The 17,632-nt window shown below is 35.2% G+C and overlaps 3 protein-coding genes across 3 annotated transcripts; 1 reads left to right on the top strand and 2 right to left on the bottom strand.

The window, feature by feature from the left end:
• Positions 1-158: 158 nt before the first annotated feature.
• Positions 159-9,401, bottom strand: LOC120626348 (cell wall protein PRY3-like). The gene is made up of 8 exons (XM_039893844.1): positions 9,230-9,401; positions 8,008-8,163; positions 7,254-7,347; positions 5,738-5,870; positions 3,778-3,871; positions 1,581-1,749; positions 727-1,242; positions 159-641 (listed from the first exon to the last, which is right to left on the bottom strand). Exons 1-8 carry the CDS (start codon positions 9,371-9,373, stop codon positions 271-273), a joined length of 1,677 nt encoding a protein of 558 aa, XP_039749778.1. The 5' UTR covers positions 9,374-9,401; the 3' UTR covers positions 159-270.
• A 1,423-nt stretch (positions 9,402-10,824) lies between these two features.
• On the top strand, positions 10,825-12,973 carry LOC120626327 (ribulose-phosphate 3-epimerase). The gene is made up of 4 exons (XM_039893812.1): positions 10,825-11,280; positions 11,644-11,751; positions 11,925-12,146; positions 12,651-12,973. Exons 1-4 carry the CDS (start codon positions 11,044-11,046, stop codon positions 12,759-12,761), a joined length of 678 nt encoding a protein of 225 aa, XP_039749746.1. The 5' UTR covers positions 10,825-11,043; the 3' UTR covers positions 12,762-12,973.
• Positions 12,964-17,133, bottom strand: LOC120626326 (putative methyltransferase C9orf114). The gene is made up of 4 exons (XM_039893811.1): positions 17,115-17,133; positions 14,428-15,055; positions 13,636-13,905; positions 12,964-13,370 (listed from the first exon to the last, which is right to left on the bottom strand). Exons 2-4 carry the CDS (start codon positions 14,973-14,975, stop codon positions 12,983-12,985), a joined length of 1,206 nt encoding a protein of 401 aa, XP_039749745.1. The 5' UTR covers positions 14,976-15,055; positions 17,115-17,133; the 3' UTR covers positions 12,964-12,982.
• Positions 17,134-17,632: the final 499 nt, after the last annotated feature.

The raw sequence follows: 17,632 nt of genomic DNA, 5'->3' as shown, positions 1-17,632 counted from the left end.
TTGAGAACTACAGTGAAATTTTTCATTTAAACGTAGGTCCCGTAAATCAGCTGCAAGCTTTTTTAACACGATTTGTTAAAAAAGCTGTATTTTATAAAAATACCTCCTCCTTCGTTTGGTAATGTTCTTTTAAGCCTTTTCAATTTATCTTTATTATAATATGCATTCTTCCTCGAATTATAATTTTCGGGATTTTCCTCCGCTTTGGTAACATAGATCACTGAAACTAATTTAAAGATTACACTGTATTATTAACACATCGTTAATTTATCAAACCATAAGTTTACCGTTTCGATTATTAAGAACTAGCTGATCCCCCATCACACTTTCAGTCATAAAGTCCGATTCAAGAATTTCTTCCAAAAAGTCTTTTGTTTCTCTATTTTTTTTTAAGTCATCTATTTCTAAAGATACTTCTGAAATACGTAAGCTCTCTAAATCATCATAAATTACAGTGGTTTCGGGTTCTATTTTTTCGTCTTCTTCTGGGAAAAAATAATGACCAGTAAAATCAGTGTTAGCCTGGATTTCACCAAGCTCGGCTTGTATTTTAATGGGGTTATTTTCATTCTGGGGAAAAAAATTAACATTTGGAGAAGTTTGCGATTGTAGACTTATATCTTCCGTACTCGAAAATGTATCTGAAAATTAATTTCGGATTTTCAGTAATTCGACTAGATAAGTATACATTGTATTATAAAACCTACATTTGATTTTTTTACATACCACTGTGTCTGAAGATAACAGCCTCTACTAACTCAGCAAGTAGAGTTGAGTTTATATTCTCTTCGTATGTTGATTTACTAACTGTAGTCGTTTCTTTTTTGCTATAAAGTTGATTAACAATGGCAGCCACAGTTCTGTCGGTCAAACTAGGATTTGGCGTCAACGCTTTCGTAGATGATAATAATATATCCTTTAATGATTGATCATTGTTTAACTTGTTTTTCAACAACTCTATAAACTCGTCAACTGCCATGATATTCTTGCATGAAAGCGTAGTTTGGTTCAAATTCGATGGATGTGTCGATGTTATATCAAATAAATGAGATAAGAAATCAAAACTAGTATCTTCATCGTTGATCACAGCTTGTGTTACAATATTTTTGTCATTTAATTTTGTATGTTCATTAACTATAGTTTTCTGGACTTCAGTAGTATTAGCTATGTCGTTTATTATATATTCTTCAGTTGAATGGAACTCATCATTAAGTTCAGTTTCGGCTTTTTGCGATAATGAAGCTTAAATAAATAAAAGTAATCTGTATAATTTTACATTTACAATGAACAAGTATAAGTACTTCTTACACACTGACAATTACAAAATAATTAAGTTAATTAGTTACTTATATATTTCAAATACACTCAGTAACCACTTTCAAACCAGTTCACACTAGGAACGTTATGTAACATCTTAGTAGAAATACGTAATATAGTTTTTTTAATTCTCAATTATAAGTTCTAAAACTCTAGAAACTAAAATATTTTTGGTCCCAGTAGGCTTTAACAGGCTATTAAAATATATCTAAAAGTACTTATACCTATATAAGTAAGTAATTATTACTGCTACTGCTACTTACTGCATAAATATTTGTATTCTGAATCGCAATGACCCGAATGAGGACATCGGGAGCAAGGTATACCCTCAGTGTAAACAGCTTGTCCTATAATGTTACCACTCGGTGCAAAGTTACATATTAATTTATAAATCGTCATGTTGCGGTGCTCATATGATTCCATGTTTAATTCCTGAAAAACATCGTATTTTAGAAATACGACAGTAATAATAGTATTTTTTTCTCTAAGCATTTGAAGGTACCTAACGTTGCTCTATAGGTCCAGCCTCCATTAGGGTTTCATAGTTTCGGATGGACTATTAAATAGCTGGTTATTAAAGCATCTCCGGAGAGTGGGGTCGAGCGCGAAGTTCTTCAGAAATTTAGCCCAGGCCCGTCTGGGCTGGTCAGGGCTCAATGACATTTTGAAAAAAGGGAAGACGTTAATTCTGAGGGGTCTATCCCCACCTGTGAGACTTGGACCTAGGGTGACGTATGGACAGTGGGATTTGTACTAGGCTATGGACCGAACACCCCCGTGACCGTGTATTAAGGTTCTACACCTTCAGACCCCCACGTCCAGATGATGTTATAAATCAGGGACCTCGTCTTCGCCGACGAAGATAATTTGCAGAGGTTGTATTTATAGGATACTAGCGTAGCGTAGGCTAGATTTTGCTTTATTTTATTTAAACAATAAACTTACACCATTAAATTTATAATTTAAGTCTCATAATATATTAAAGCATTTATTTCTCTCTGTATTCATTCTCTTCTATTCTCTTCTCGAGCGGGTAAAGATCATTATCTACACCCATGTAAATAAAAGCTGTATTTGACAGTTTGACAGTTCAAAAATAGGAGTGCTCCGATCGTCACCAAACTATACAGGATTACTCGCCAGGTCAATCCGGAGATTCCCTGAAAGTTTCATTGAAATCGGTCCAGCCGTTTCGGAGCCTATACGGAACATACAGTTTCTCTTTTATATATATACATAGATAAATACAACCTCTGCATATTATCATGGAATTGAAATTCTTTGGAATGAATTGTCGGTCATTAACCCGTCGTTCATTCTAATTCGTTCTAAATGGTTCTACTACGAGCTGAAGTGTGATGCTTCAGTATGAAAAGTTTCTCAACAAACTAAAATAGTTATACGAATCAGACTGGTAGGTACAGACGCTATCATACACAAAAACTTTAGCTTTATAACATAAAGTTACGGCAGAAACGGTAGCGTTGACTGAAGACACCTCAGTGGTTTGCGGATGCGTCATTTGACATTCAATTGGAGCTTGATTTCTTTATCATTTGAAACATGAAAAATTTCCCTTGAGAGTTACCCTTCAATCACTTAAACGTTCATAGCCACCAAAGACTGTCTGAGGATCCCGTTACCGGTTTACCTAAAAAATACTTACTAAAAATATAACTTAATACTTTCCGTTTCTATTACTAAGGACCGCAAAGAATGGCATGTGGCCTTTTCACGGCACATAGTATTAGTCGATTGTTTTGGGTAAGCAACTTTGACTAAGTTGACGGGATGGGTGACCGACTTTTTCGGTTTGGAGGGGAATTTTGCATCAGTCGGTCCTTACCAAATAGTAATTGTCGTTAAATTTCATAAAATCTGGACGTTACTTTTAAAGAGTCGAAACCTGGCTCTTGTTTGACTCGTAAGCAAAATATTTATATACTTACTACAGAAATCACCAACTCACAATTTTGTCACAAGTTACCTAAAGATATTCTAGCATACCTATTTTCCCCTACTCCTTAATTGGATGGAAAATATGCTAGAAAACGTGAGCTAAAGATATATACTCTATGAGACTCCTCTACCCAGGAGCTGCAGATAACACTGATTTATGATAAGAGAATTTAAGAAATTTATGATAGGCTAAAATAACTCAAATAAAAAATAACTTTAGTGGTAGGTATATAAGTAGTTAGTAGATACGCTAAGAATATCCATTTATAAATGGCGACTTTCAACTTAGCGTGACGTGGACTAAAATAAAGAAGATACAACTTTTATGTATATATATATACTATCATCATAATATCACCATCATCTTCAGTGTTTTAATGTCCCACTGACGGGCAAAGGCCACCTACATAATAGGAAAGAAGTATCTAGAGTGTAGGCCCGCCACTGTGCGGGCGGGGATTTTCAAATCTAGAGGACAGAATCATAAATTTTATGGATTACCTTATATTTAACACCTCCGCAACCAACCTGCGAAGATTCAGCCCATATTAACTGAGTAAAATAGTCGTAGTGCTGCACAGAAGACATTGACGATCTAAAGAATAAAATTAAAAGTTCAAACTAAAAAAACACGGTATAAAAAACCAAACTAATTTCAACCTGTTTACTTTATTTACAAAAGAATTTAAAATAAACATAATTCCTGCCTTAACGACTATAGATGAAAATCATATAAATTAACAAAAATCTTATTTTTCAAATAGAAAATTGGAATAATCTTATCAAATTAGTGTGTTGTCATCGGTCCTCGATATATCTAGAAAGTTTGAACGAAATCAGACAGTTTAAAGAGGGTCAAAATCAAGTCCAAAGAAGTCGGTCACAAACATACAAACAAACATACAGGTGAAGCCAATATAAAGCGTGTAAACAATTATTTATTTATTTATTTAGTGAAGACATTACAGTTGCCCAATTCGTCTCCCAAGGGCTATCAAAATAATTTAACAATAATTAATAATTACAAAAAATAAAAATGAAAACATAAAAATAAGCTATATAAAATTAAGAATAATAAAAACAATAATAATACAACAATAACCAAAAATTCAATAATAATAAAAACAAAACATTCAAACATATAATTATTATCTTAGATCACCTACTTACTCTCTAATAACATTTTAATTTGTTTAAAATAAAATGTGTGTCAAGTTAATTCAATGCCACGCCTCAAATTTTTTAATAACCTAAACTTATTCTTCAAGAATGGATAATTAACGATTTTTCTATCTTTGTGCCACATATCATTCTGGTTTTTATGGCAGTCAGTGAATAGAACTTTGAGTGTGAAAACACAATTCTTCACACAACACAAACTTGAAATTCTTACAGCAATAAGAGTGACCGTGGACTTCAGTGTGATTGCAAACTTGAACTTATGAAATTCACAACAATTTATTCTACAAATGTTCTGTTGAGGTTTGGAACCGTAAAAACACAAATGCCCTAGGCTAGTCTGTTTGCGAGTCACCAATTACAGAACGAAAACAAAACTGAAAACAAAAGAAGAAGGCAATTTATTCAGAAACATTTAATTAAAAATTTCAAGTGAACAAAATTGTGAATGTTGACCAATTAAGACTCTAATTTGTAGCAGCAATAATTAAGAATCTCCAACGAAGCCTTTTATTTTGCCAGATTAAATTATTTTTTTAGTAAAAAATAACTTTAGTTTTCTTTTATTTATGTGGCGAAAGCTAAGATCCACCATGGCATGTCCCACTCATTGGCTTTTTACTAAACGCCCGGGGAACCCGTTGTATAAATACCTAATTATTATAAATGTTTCATAAATTGCGGTTTGGCCTATTTGATGTACGCCCTACACATATTGTTTGAAGACTTTGGTCTTCAGGCAATAAGGGATTTTTGACAAAAATATGTCATCAAGTTTCCCAAACGAGCAGCGTTTGGGAAACTTGACGAGTTGGATTTGGCAGTTCACCTCGTTCTCGAAATTGGATCTACCTAACTGGATCTTGTGTCCTCTCCTAGATCGAACGATCTATTAGTACTCGTCCACAATTTTTAGTGCAGAGCTCCAATTTTCGTCTTGCTCATGTTTATACGTAGGCCCACCTGTTGACCACTATATAGGTAGGTGCTTTATAATGTAAGAAAATATCCGATCGAGATAGGCCAAAACAAACTGGCTACGTCAAGCTAGTGAATACACTATCCTTCGGTCAGGTTCAGTCTATTTAGGAAATTATTTTTATTGCTTCGGTCAACAAAGTCACAGGCATAGCATTTCTGGGATTCAAGGGTATACTTTTTATTGTGATGGAAAAAAGCACAAATGGCATAGCAGAACTCGACAATAGAACTACTGGGGATAAAAGACTCAACCTTGTATACCTTTCCATATAAGTCTGTATCAACAAGCAACGTAACTTACGGTTTGTATCGAGACAGATAAGAGGCATTCATGTTTAATAATTCCATGTACCACAAATCCACAAGTGTAGGAGCTGTAAGTCCTGGTGCGTCTCCATAGATAGCACCTATGTTGTGACCCACGGACGTGCTTTCTGTGCATTTCATAATTTATTACAATTAGGCTTATACAATATTGATACATGCACCCTTAGACAAGATTTTCTCGTTCTTAATCGAGCAGTCGTTTTCGAGTATAGAAATACCTTAACATCAGAATAAAATGGGACCTTATTGGTATAGTTTTAATGCCCAACTCTTCGGTTAGGGTTTTTGGTAGAATATTATGTCTAAAATAAAAATCAGAAGTACGAAATTTGCGGCTCAAAGAGAATGATATTAATGAGGTCTATTTTAGTTTGACGGTGTAAAGTTTGAATTTCAAAAACAACTCCTCGATTGCGAGCGAGAAAACTAGTACTAAGGGTACTGAATTATCCGAGTCGGGCTAAAAGTTCATCAGTATATTGGGGTTTTTAACTAATTTACCCCGAAGAGCAGGTTAGTAGGTGGCAGTGAAATAGAAATTAACATTACAAATCTATTAGATTATCCTTTACTTTAAGTTAAATTGCAGCGTCAGACCACTTAAAGTCAATTTTTTGTTAAAGCGTCTACATAAAAAATTCACAATTAAAAATTTTTGTTTGTACTGATTCCTAACAAGTTTTCTGTGTATACTAACAAAAGTGCTCGGGCATTGTTCTTGGCTTGTTCATTACTACACTACTATACACTAGTAAGCTAAGTAAGCAAGTAGTTAAGCAGATCTGACTCAAACAAGTCTACTAGTGTGAAATGCATATACAGTAGTCTAATCACTAGGGTACCTACATAAATTAAATAAGGAGATCGTTTTATCAGAATTGCTGTTCTGAAAACACTGAGTAACCAAGGAAATCACTATTTTTGGAGATCTTAAAATGTGAGGCACTGGATTCTCTCCTCACGGAAGATCAAGTTATCGAAAAACAGAACAGATAGCAGGTACAACAATTAATTATTTAAACTGACATTTCACGTCCATTATTATAGGAGGACGAGTAATCAAGCTTTCTTAGTTCATCCAGAAATCCAAATCGTGCGTGAACGGGTTACTTTCGATATGGTTAACAATAGATTCCCTTAATCCAATTTTAGTTTTTGAACATTGATTATACCTACTTACTCTTTCTTTCCTAATAACCTCCTCTTCCTACGCCGTTAACTATATTTCTCTTTCATAGCATTTTCTCATTATTTATTAGACAAAGCTAAGGCGAAAAGCTTTTCTTTTATAAAACTAAGGTATAAAATAAGCCCGCTCCAGTTTAATATCACCAAAAGGGTTGACGGATTTATTTTTGTTGCAACAAATCAAAAATGTCAAGTAGGTAAGTAAAGAGGATTTCCAGGAGATCCTTACCTTAACTGACAGGGTTAAAATTAGGTAATTTATATATTTTTCTACGCTATAGAGTTTGTTAAGAGACACTTACCCAAGTCATGACACCATTCTGTTACAACTGAGATATTGTTAGAACATTGGTCCGCCCACCGCTGCGCTATTATTTCTAAGTCTTCACTCCATTCCTGTTATTTTTTTAATCATTATCATCACCCTCTGTTTAGTAAACCAGTGATGGACACAGCCTCACAGGCTACTCTCCCTCTTTTAGCCCCCGCACACGGCCCCACTGGCCTCAACCACAGAACATTGCAACAACCACAGGCATTTTTTCTTTAGTGAGGTCAACAGCGCCAATTTATAGCGTGTGGCGGCCACCAGCACGCGGCTACAACCGTGTGCACACCATGTCCATATAAAATCTAAGAAAACTACACAATATATGCCGGTGGCGCGTTTTATAGTTCTGGCCAGTGGCCCGTTTAAGGGATTGAGCTTTTAGGGTCCACGCTGCTACAATGCAGATTGACACCGGGACCGGGACCCTGGCAATTGGCATGTATGTATGGATAGCGCGTGAATCCGCCCTGGGATTGGAAATTGTCCGTCCGTCGTTACGCGTGTGGAAGTGACAGGAAGTTTGCGAGTCCTTACCGACAGTCCTTGGTAAAGACTTCTACGCTCTAGTTGATTTCTGGGAAATAATGTAACCCCCATCACCGCATCAGCTACCTGCGTCTGAAAGGCCTATCAAAATTTTTCCGCCCTTCTGATGATTAGGCAAGGGTAAACAAACATAATTAAAACTTTGGGTAATTCCGTATTGAAAATATTTTTTTTTTTACCAATTTCAGCATATTCTCCGCCGGGGGCAACGAACGTATCTCACCCGAAGAAACTTTATTTCTTCTACTATTGATTCTGTCCAAAACATTTTGTTTTTCTTTTTCGGTACTCAATAGTTTCTCGTAATTTATACAGTTGCTTGCAGGTCCGGCAGACTACATAAGGGATTTATCTTAAAGTCATTTTAGTTTATATCTAGATTAAATGTCTTTAAGTTGTTACATGAGAAATTTATAATAAAGTGTGACAAGGCTAATTTCCTTAAGTACTATGATGACCTCTTAACTATGATGAATGAGGCTCTGCAGTGAGACTAAAAATCTAAGAATTATTAAGAAAATTATTCATTATTTATTATTACCTATTAAACTGAAAACCTTAACCTACGTAAATATTAGGAACCTTTATTTTTAGAAAAATAGTCGCTAGAATAGGTAATTTTAGTAATTCTCTTCCTAATATTCCTCAATGCCTGAAGAACAGTTATTTTTGTCAGTGATATCTAATGACTCCGAATCATGGTCGCTTGCTATGGACCTGATAAGAAAGCTCGGCACTCAACGGGCAAGGAGAGAGATTGGCTCCTATTATCTTTAAGAGATCAAAACAAAAAAGAGGAGATTCATAGAAGAAACAGAGTAACTGACATAGCTCAGCGGGTTAGGGCAATGTTAAGGCAATGGACGGCACACCGGAAAAGGCGGTGTTGTTAGACCCTACACCAGTTAAACAGACGAAATCGAGAGTGACACAGGGAGGTGCTAGTGAGTACAAAATACCTACCTAAGACCAATAGCATGAGCAGGAGACATTTTTTTTTAAATAGTTTTATCTTCTCCCACAGCTTTATCAACTCTCCGAGCATTGGCGCGCGTATGACAATATACGAGTATATCCAACTAATATATAAATGTGTAATAATAATAGGGGGTAAACTTCTCCTGATCCCTATGTGCTTTGGCAAGTGGAAATTTTAATTTCATCTCTTTTCACAGGATATAAACGAGGGATATTAATTTTGTTTCCTTTGCTAGCCCTGAAATATGCTAGTGTGTCCATCAGTTGATATGGTGATAATAAAATCGACATTGTTTACGCTCATTCACATTAGCTTTGCCAACTAATCAGCATCGGACGTCACGTTGCCCAAATCCCAAAGGTAGGCTTTACCCTTAGGCATTTGAATATGATATTTAGTAAGTCGATTAACTTAAGTCCTACCTGAAATTTACACATTACGTGTTGCTTCGAATTATTACAGAATCCCGGACTACAATATAGTTTTGTTTGACATCGAGAGTACTGTATAAAGCAAAAGAATAAGACATATATAAGTTTTCCAAATATTCTGTTAATTAAGAACATTTAATAATATAAAGTGAAATTCCAGTCGATAAAATTTATATGTTTTGAGTGAGTAAAGATATTCTAGTTGGTTCCGAATTCTGAGTGAAATCCTACGGCGCTTTAGTGGACTGCAAATAGAGTATCGATATTATTTTAAAGTCGTTGAAAAAAGGTAAACCGAAAGGAAGGACCTTATATCGAAAGGATTTGAGTAAACAAACTCATTTGGTTAAAAGGAAGAAACTACGAAAATAAATAAGAAAAACTAATTGTGAAAAAAAAAAGTGAGAAAGTTTGTGAGCGTGACTTCTGACTGCTTTATAAGAGATAAGTACTAAACTCGACGAATTCTAGAAATACAGAAAAAAAAATTGAGTGATAACCACGATATATAATGTGCAAGCAGAGATCTGGCTGTTCGGTGTATATTTGCTCGCCGGTTTGCACTGTCCAGTGCTTGACTCGGTTTAGAGCATACGTTAATGCAAGAAGCATTAACGTATGCTCTAAATCAAGGTCAACTTCGGAACACTAAATTATTCATTGTTCTGGGTTAACCGTACCAATAGTGCACGAGCAACAATAACGCACACCGCATTGTGATGATATTGCAGTGCGTTTGCCGACGCCAAAGTTCCTGACTACTTACTGCCACAGTAAATCTTGATTTGCTGCGTTTAGGAGCCGTATCCGCGATTCTGAGAACTTAATCCATAATGTAAATAGTAAGTGCCCGGAAAATCTCATAATGAAGTACTGGCTTACCGTGCCGAGACAGAAGATAGCGGCCGTTAAATTTCGAACTCTTTTTTTTTATTTAAATTGAATTAAATTAATGTCTTTTAATTTTAATTCTATTTCCTTTAATTTTCATCTTCACAGTAAGTGGGTACCTACTTATGTTATATTATTTTAGACGTGTTATATTACTATACATATTGTCTTGTTTCGTATTTAACGATTTTATAGATTGCCTAAAATAAACGATTATTATTATTAACCTCGTAATGGCACGCAAGGTAAGTGCGCAATTCGAGAAATTCTAATAAATTTGTGATTCTAGTACCTACGCCATCTAGACCATTTCATTGCGAATATTTCATCGTCATCGTCATGTTGGTACTTGTCGTTTGCTTGCACCAGTTTTTAGAAATCTAAAACAATCTGTGACATAGGTAAAAGATTGAAGGTAAAAGTCGAAAGAGCCAACGTCTTTCTACCATTACAATATATAATCACTAATGTTCCCACATTTACTCTTTGCACTAGTGTGTCACTAATAGTGGACCAACTAAGATTTTTTTTATTATATAGGTACATTACTACTGCCTGGTTTCCTTAATCTACGGTTATGTGCTACTTATCTGTTAATAGAGGTCAGTTACGTCAGTAACCTGTGTCTGTGACCTATTACCCTATCAGTGACAGTTACCTACCATTGTCACAAAAACAGACGTCAGACTCTGTGGTCTGCGCCTCTGTGAAGTCTGTGATATTGGGTACTCTTTATCCCTCCCCCTCACCTTACCTTTTTTGTTTATTTTTTAAGTTTGTTACCATAAAAACGTGCTCTCCATTAGTCTGTGACGTGTTCTAAGAAACTGATAACACGAAAACCGAACTGATAATCTTTTTTGTTTGTTAAATTACTTAAGTACGAAGTTAATTTAATATCTACAGTAATTATAATGAGTCGTCACTTAAAAGCCTTAATTGGGCCTAGTATTCTCAATGCCGACTTATCGAAGTTGCATGAAGAATCTCAAAAACTTTTGGATAACGGTGCGGATTATTTACATTTAGATGTAATGGATGGGCACTTCGTTCCTAATCTAACATTTGGTCATCCAGTAGTGAAGTGTCTTCGTGGTAAAATAAAGGAAGCCTTTTTTGAAACTCATATGATGGTGTCAAAACCCGAGCAGGTATGTGTCTCGGAGAATAACTTTTTTCATAATTATTAAATTGGAGAGCCGATGAGAATGATGTTTACATGGTCATCATGTTGATGATGACACCTGATGTTAATAATCACCGCTGCCCATGAATATCTACAGTACTAGAGGAACCACCAATGATTTGGTGGCTTTTGATACATTTGTTTTAATTCAATAGAAGGTAAAGTAGTGGCTGTAATAATTATCTATATAAATATCTAATAATTTCCATTTATTTAAAAATAAAAATAAATTAACGAAAAGAAAAACTTCTATCCAGCCATACTTGGCCCAAACTCAAACTGGAAATAAATAAACATTTTCTTAGAAGCTTTTCTATTATTGTTTCAGTGGATAGCTCCTATGGCTGATGCAGGTGTGAATCAATATACATTTCATATTGAACCAGTGGATAATGTTGCAGATGTATGTAGAAAAATAAAAGAACATGGCATGAAGGTATATTTTAGTTTATTTATTGTAGTATGTATAATTTCTACCACTTCTTCTCTTTCTTCCACATAATGTGGAATAAGGGCAAAAAGAAAAAATAACATTTACAGGGTCAATTTACTTTGTTTTATAAGGAAACTTCAAAAATAACTACTGAATAGCACATAATTTCATTTCAGGTTGGGGTGGCAATCAAACCTGGTACACCAGTATCTGAAGTTGAAAAATACATAAACATAGCTGACATGGTGCTTATAATGACAGTTGAACCTGGCTTTGGGGGTCAGAAATTCATGGAGGATCAGATGGAAAAAGTAAAATACCTTCGGGAAAATTATCCATTACTAGACATTGAAGTAGATGGTGGAGTAGGCCCTTCAACAATAAATTGCTGTGCTAAGGTAAGTTATAATTTCCTTGTTTAATTTTTTTTGACTTAGAAATTAAGTGTCATTCATTTATTTGTTTGTCTGCAGGTTGGGTAACTTGCATTTTAATTGAACTCCTTTTGTCACATAGAGTTATACTTTAGCTTGACTAGATTACTTCTTGGTTATATGATCCAAAATGGGGTTTATGAAATTATTCTTAAGTCTTATATGTTTGTTATATGGAACAAAAATAAAAATGGTTTAATTTAATAAATAATAAAATCATGATTCACAGCAAGAATTAAAAAAAAAAGAAAAGAACCACAAAATGGGCTTATAATAGATTTTTTTCTGCACAATCAGCACTAGCCATTCCCCTATACAGCTAGTTTTTTTTATGGATTTGGATGGTTTATCACAACTGGGGCCAGTACTGCAACAGAATTCCTACCAGGAATTAAATTTCAGGCATTATTACATATAAATAATAAAAATTGGGAAGAAATTAATATCAAATAATACAATTCATTTCAGGCTGGGGCTAATTGGATAGTATCTGGAACAGCAGTTATTGGAGCAGCAGACCAATCTGCCACCATTAAACTTCTGAGAGACACTGTACATAATGTCATTAATAAGAATTAATTTTAACCAAGCTGTGTGAATAATTAAAAATATTGGTGATGAAAACGGATCTTAAATAAATGAAAAACATGGTGCTATGTATAACTATTATTAACATTAAAATAAATGTATAATATACTTGTACAATAAAAAGTACACATTCCTATAGATAAGTGCCTTAAAAATAATATTGTTTTGTAATTTTTTAAATAAAATAAACAACTTAGTTTTCATTGATTGTTTTAATCAAATCTGCTTAAATCTAAATTATTTTCATCACCAGATAAATCTGGTTTCATTATGGGGAATGAAGAACTGGTTGCTATACCACTATCATTGAATTCCATAGGTTCATTGTTAGCTTTTAATTTTGTTCTTAGGCTTGACATAGCTATAAGTATAGCTTCCTCTGTTCTTATAGTCCTGGACCCCTGGTTAGGCAACACATTTATATAATGGTTAAATAGCAGAGAAGCTTCATTAAGTTGTAACTGTTCATCACTTTCTAGAGCAGTTTCTATGCCATGCAAACCACCAAAAACTATTAAAGCATGATTGTATTTGACTCCTTTATCTGGCAAGTCATCGATGGGAGTGCCTCTGTCAGATGTTCCAATAGTTAAATCATATCTGAAAGAATAGAAAGGTAAATTTGAAATTACTGGTAAAGTTTAAATAAAAATTAAATACTATCATTTTTTTTTTTTTTTATTGTTAGCTAATTGCCCAGTTATCATTTAGCATGCACATCTAATATTATAAATGCAAAGTGTATTTATTGGTTTATTGAATGGTTTATTATTTTACATGTTACAATCCAGTTTCACAAAACAAATTTTTAACAAGATGTTTTATACAACCGCTAAATCCCAATAAAGATAACTAAAACACCTACCCATCCTTGTAAGGACACTGTGTAAATATTTGACTCAAACTGTTTACAATTCTTACAGTGTAGCCCCAATATACTCCTGTTTCAGCCCTTGGAGTTGACAAGCTGACAATCTTTCCTTTTATCTTTTTGCTGCCCTCAGTGTTGTTCATTTTTACTGTAACACGTATGCCAGGGTTTAGCAATTTGTCAGTGGATATGTCCTGTAATAACCCCACATTGACCTGGGAACCACGTCCAGGTTTTACTTTTTTATTCATTGTAATTCCCTCTCTGTAACAAATATGTGAAATAAACATAAAAGCATCAAATATATATGATATGAAATGAAGTCCAAACCAACAGCGAAGCTAAATACAATAGCCATATAGATTAAGCGTGCCCATTTACCTTTAAATTATTGCCATTTCTTTAATAAATACGTGCCATAACCTGTTAAGGTGTTTTATTGTTATTGTGTTTTTAATTGTTGAGAAGAATTTCAAGTGTTTTTTTGTTTAAAAAACCATTTGCAACAAGGATACACTAGCACAAATTGCATAAGTATAATGTTAGTTTCAACTTGATACTTTAGGAAGCCAAACATTTATTGCAACTAAAACAGGTAGTCTACTTTCCTAAATCATTGATTAAGACACATAGAGGCAATAATACCAACACTTTGGGTAACCAGTCTGCAGTATAATATCAGCTGCTAAAAGTTTTTTTAGTTATTTTTATTTGTAAATTATTTTTAATGTAATTTATGAAGCAGATAAAAGAAATTCAAACAAAAAATTTAAAGTACAAAACTACCTGAATTTGAAATCATTTGACTGTCGTAAATGATGTGGTGCATCAAGTGGATTGAGAAGACCAGCAAACTCAAGATCTTTATGGAGGGGGAAAAAATGTTTTCTCAAATATTGCGGACACTCTAAATATTGCAATATTCTTGCCAACTGAACGCAACTCCTACGTGCCACTTTTGAACCATCAGCATCGTCTAATTTGGATTTTTTCGTGTTAATTTTATCACCTATATCATCGTATACGATGATTTCGTCAACACAGAACACACATGCGGCTCTAGCAATTTGCCCGGCTAGATAAGTGCGCAATTCCGCTGACTGAGCATTTTCCAATATAGTCCCGGGCACTGCTATGCTAACAGTAGATATTTCAACGTTCTCTTTCTTGGTTTCTACTTCATTTTTCAATTCTATTTCCTTTTCAAGAGCTGCGCGCTTTTCTCGTTTGATTAACTTTTCTTCGTTTCTTTGTCGTTTCAATGATTTACGCTCTTGGTTTATTTCTCGCCAACTCTTACCAGGCGGTTTTAATGGAACAGTTTGTGAAGCCATGTCTTCTAATTTATAAACATGAAAGATTATTATAATAATAAAAAACTCAAAAATGCAACCAAATCTGAAAACACGTTGTTCAATTCAATTCAATTCTTGTTTATGGCTTTTGTCTGCGCCAACTGGGCACAAGGTATTTCGCCAATGTCTTGTAGATGAAGAAGGCACGAAGGAGATTGATCGGTGAAACTAATGAAAAGTTAATTTTGAATTTGTACCAAGAAATAGTTGTTATTAGCTAGTTAGCTCTTTAACCTAAGGACACAGACAACACATGCATATATATCTTACACGGATATTTTTTGTACATTATACTTTAATTTTATTACTTACTATATATTTACATAAAAATCTACAATAAGGACTGAAAACAAACATTAAAAAACATTTAACACTCAAAGGACGGGGGACTTTGGGAGGAAGAATGGTGGGATTATGAAGGTTAACTCATGTTTCTTGGGACGTAAACTTTTACAGTTCCACTGTAGCAGGGTTATTGGGCCCATTTTGGAGTAGTTTAAAAAGTTGGCTTAAGTTTTTGGCAACGTTGGGCGGTAAGGGAATTTCACTACATGGAGCGACAATACTAAGTAGAAATTCGGAGATAAACTCAAGCATTTTACCTTGGGAGGGAGGGTTCTCAACATTGTTGTTGAGAGCGCATCCATTAGGAAGGGATGAGGAGTAATCACCGACAATAGTCTGAACAGCTTTTTTATCGTAGCCCTTTGCTAGAGGAGCTCGGGGACGAGGAGAGCGGAAAACTGTTTGCCGGTAGGAGGTTTTGGAGGAAGTTACATTAGTAGGAGTAAACATTTCTTTTGTTATCTCAGCATAGGACCTGCGGACAGGAGGAAACTGAGATGATGCTTCAATGTAAGATTTATTATTCTGAGACATGACCATTTTAATAGATTGCTGCCTGGAGAATTCTGGGCAGTCTTTATCAGTAGCAAAATGACTACCAGAGCAGTGTAAACATGTAGATAATTCCTTGATGACCAAACATGAGTCACCTGTATGGGGCTGAGCACATCTGTAGCATCTGGGCTTAGATCTGCAGATTGTTTTAATGTGGCCAAAACGGCAGCAGTTCTGGCACTGTATTGTTGGAAGTTTATATGTTTCAACTGGCAGTGAGGTGTGGTATGAATATACCTTAGCAGGAAGCATTTGCCCCCTGAAGGTTAGGACAACAGATTGGGTAGGCACCCAAGTGATGACACCCTCTGTGACAGATTTTCTGTTCAGTCGCCTTGATTTCAGAACCTCACCACAGCCAGGCGGGAGCTCTAGCGAATCAACAAGCTCGTCCATCGACCAGTCCACGGGAACTCCTTTCACCAGCCCCATTCTGGTTATGTTGTATGTGGGAATTATAGCTCTATATTTGCATAACTTCAAAACTGGACTAACCAGAAAGTTGTTGGCAGCTTGGGCAGAAGTAAACTCTACAGTAATTTTGTTGCGGCCTATATTTTTGACGCCGTCGTGGATAATTGAACCAATTTTGTGTTTGTGCAAGAATTGACCGAAATTTATAGCCCGTAATGACGCTCCAGAGGATGGGTCCTCCACTTCCCGTGAGACTTGGACGATAAAAGGCCCATTATCATCGTCAGAGTATGACTTGGCGCCTTCGGTGAAGGAAGGATGTATGTAAAGGCTTTGAACGGATGGGTTTACCTGAGTAGGATCAGTTATAGTTTTTTTGGCCGCATATACGTTGGTATCCTCTCCTTGTCGTTTGCGAGACGAGGCTGATGCCCCCGGGTCGGGCGGCTCAGGAGGTGTATCTAGATCCATTTTACTGGAAACACTATAACTACAGACACATAATAAATATTTAACCAACACCAAATACGGTTAGATTTATACGAATATCACCAATAACAACTATTTCTGCTGCTGTGTAAATTCACATAAAACACCGAAATTACACCGGAATCTCACTAACACGTGTGCACAAATTGACAGGCCAAGTTACAGTTCAATATAAACAACACCAAATCCTTTTCAAGACGAGTTTACAGTAAAATCAAAGAAAAATTTGAGAAAACCGCGTCCGCCATGTACGAAGTTTCCCGCCGAAAAAAACATGACGACTATAACCTCAAGTTTTTTTTCAAACACGTTGTTTTGCTGGCTTCTAAAGAAAGTTGACACTTGATTGACACTGACATTTACATTCAATTCAATTCTTGTTTATGGCTTTTGTCTGTGCCAACTGGGCACAAGGTACTTCGCCAATGTCTTGTAGATGAAGAAGGCACGAAGGAGATTGATCGGTGAAACTAATGAAAAGTTAATTTTGAATTTGTACCAAGAAATAGTTGTTATTAGCTAGTTAGCTCTTTAACCTAAGGCAGCACAGACAACACATACATATATATCTACCACGGATATTTTTTGTACATTACACTTTAATTTTATTACTTACTATATATTTACATAAAAATCTACAATAAGGACTAAAAACAAACATTAAAAAACATTTAACACTCAAAGGACGGGGGACTTTGGGAGGAAGAACGTCATAGAGGGGATAGGTAAGTTTGGGACAGTTAAAAATAATATGAGTTATAGTGCCCTCATCCAAGCCACACTCACAGATGGAGTTGTCCCTTATCCGGAGTTTGGCCAGATGTACAGGTGTG

Source organism: Pararge aegeria, chromosome 9 (assembly GCF_905163445.1).
Source record: "Pararge aegeria chromosome 9, ilParAegt1.1, whole genome shotgun sequence".
Lineage (NCBI taxonomy): Eukaryota > Metazoa > Arthropoda > Insecta > Lepidoptera > Nymphalidae > Pararge > Pararge aegeria.
This window is presented reverse-complemented; position numbering and strand designations above follow the sequence as displayed.

Bases quoted from the DNA above. Each gene is read 5' to 3' on its own strand.
- LOC120626348 (XM_039893844.1), bottom strand. From the start codon at position 9,373: ATGTTCTTAATTAACAGAATATTTGGAAAACTTATATATGTCTTATTC. The intron at 1,243-1,580 runs GTAAGTAGCAGT...TATTTATTTAAG, and splicing joins AGAATACAAATATTTATGCA to CTTCATTATCGCAAAAAGCC. The intron at 642-726 runs GTATGTAAAAAA...ATTAATTTTCAG, and splicing joins TGTTATCTTCAGACACAGTG to ATACATTTTCGAGTACGGAA.
- LOC120626327 (XM_039893812.1), top strand. From the start codon at position 11,044: ATGAGTCGTCACTTAAAAGCCTTAATTGGGCCTAGTATTCTCAATGCC. The intron at 11,281-11,643 runs GTATGTGTCTCG...TTATTGTTTCAG, and splicing joins TGGTGTCAAAACCCGAGCAG to TGGATAGCTCCTATGGCTGA. The intron at 12,147-12,650 runs GTAAGTTATAAT...AATTCATTTCAG, and splicing joins CAATAAATTGCTGTGCTAAG to GCTGGGGCTAATTGGATAGT.
- LOC120626326 (XM_039893811.1), bottom strand. From the start codon at position 14,975: ATGGCTTCACAAACTGTTCCATTAAAACCGCCTGGTAAGAGTTGGCGA. The intron at 13,906-14,427 runs GTAGTTTTGTAC...TATTTGTTACAG, and splicing joins TCAAATGATTTCAAATTCAG to AGAGGGAATTACAATGAATA. The intron at 13,371-13,635 runs GTAGGTGTTTTA...CTATTCTTTCAG, and splicing joins CAGTGTCCTTACAAGGATGG to ATATGATTTAACTATTGGAA.